Consider the following 769-nt stretch of genomic DNA (forward strand, 5'->3'; position numbering starts at 1 on the left):
TAAAAAATATTTTTGTATCAAATATACAATTATCAAATTATTTTTATTTTTTTTAAAATTTTTTTAAAAAATCATTTAAAAAGATGTAAAATCTCATTCAAACAAACCCCGACTTACATCGTAAGTATCAAATTTAAAAAGACTTACAAATAGTTAATTGAATTAAAGAATACTAAACATGTATAACCTAATTTGTGTCGGCATGCAATTGACCATTAACAACAAGCAATTAAATTATGATTTCCAGATATTAAAACCCTAATGTCCAAAACAGACATACAAATTACAACGAAATAAACAACAAAAATCATAGTGAGAATATCACAAATACAAGAATCAGATCCAAAAATGTTACCTGCTTGTTGACCTCAACACCAATGGCGCGCTTCGTGACGTTCCAGACACGACCAGTGCGACCATGGTAGAACTTGTGAGGCATACCCTTGTGGACAGCGCCATTGACTTTGATGTCAACATAGTCACCGATGTGGTAGGTCCTGAGGTAAGTAGTGAGGGCAATAGTACCCTTCTTCCTAAATGGACGAGAGAACAAATCTCTGGTGCGTGACCTCAAACCATGACCGGCCGGCATTTTACCTTACTTAAAGCACACCACAATCTAGGATTTTTTTCTACTTAAGAATATAACGACTTCACTATAAATGTTTATAGAGGTTTTTTCTGCATTTTTTTGGGCCATGAATCTTCTTATGCTCCTAATTTTATGGGCTGGAATATGATGTGACTTTTTTTATATGAAATAACTATT

At 33.2% G+C, this 769-nt stretch overlaps 1 protein-coding gene across 1 annotated transcript in view; it reads right to left on the reverse strand.

Moving 5' to 3' along the window:
- The window catches only part of LOC107612089 (60S ribosomal protein L21-1-like), a 1,372-nt gene extending 696 nt beyond the window's left edge, over window positions 1–676 (reverse strand). The window contains exon 1 of the mRNA XM_016313917.2: window positions 356–676. Coding sequence (XP_016169403.1) covers window positions 356–592 — 237 coding nt within the window. The 5' untranslated portion in view covers window positions 593–676. The remainder of the gene's footprint in view (window positions 1–355) is intronic.

This window comes from Arachis ipaensis, chromosome B08 (genome assembly GCF_000816755.2).
Source record: "Arachis ipaensis cultivar K30076 chromosome B08, Araip1.1, whole genome shotgun sequence".
In the NCBI taxonomy this organism is placed as follows: domain Eukaryota; kingdom Viridiplantae; phylum Streptophyta; class Magnoliopsida; order Fabales; family Fabaceae; genus Arachis; species Arachis ipaensis.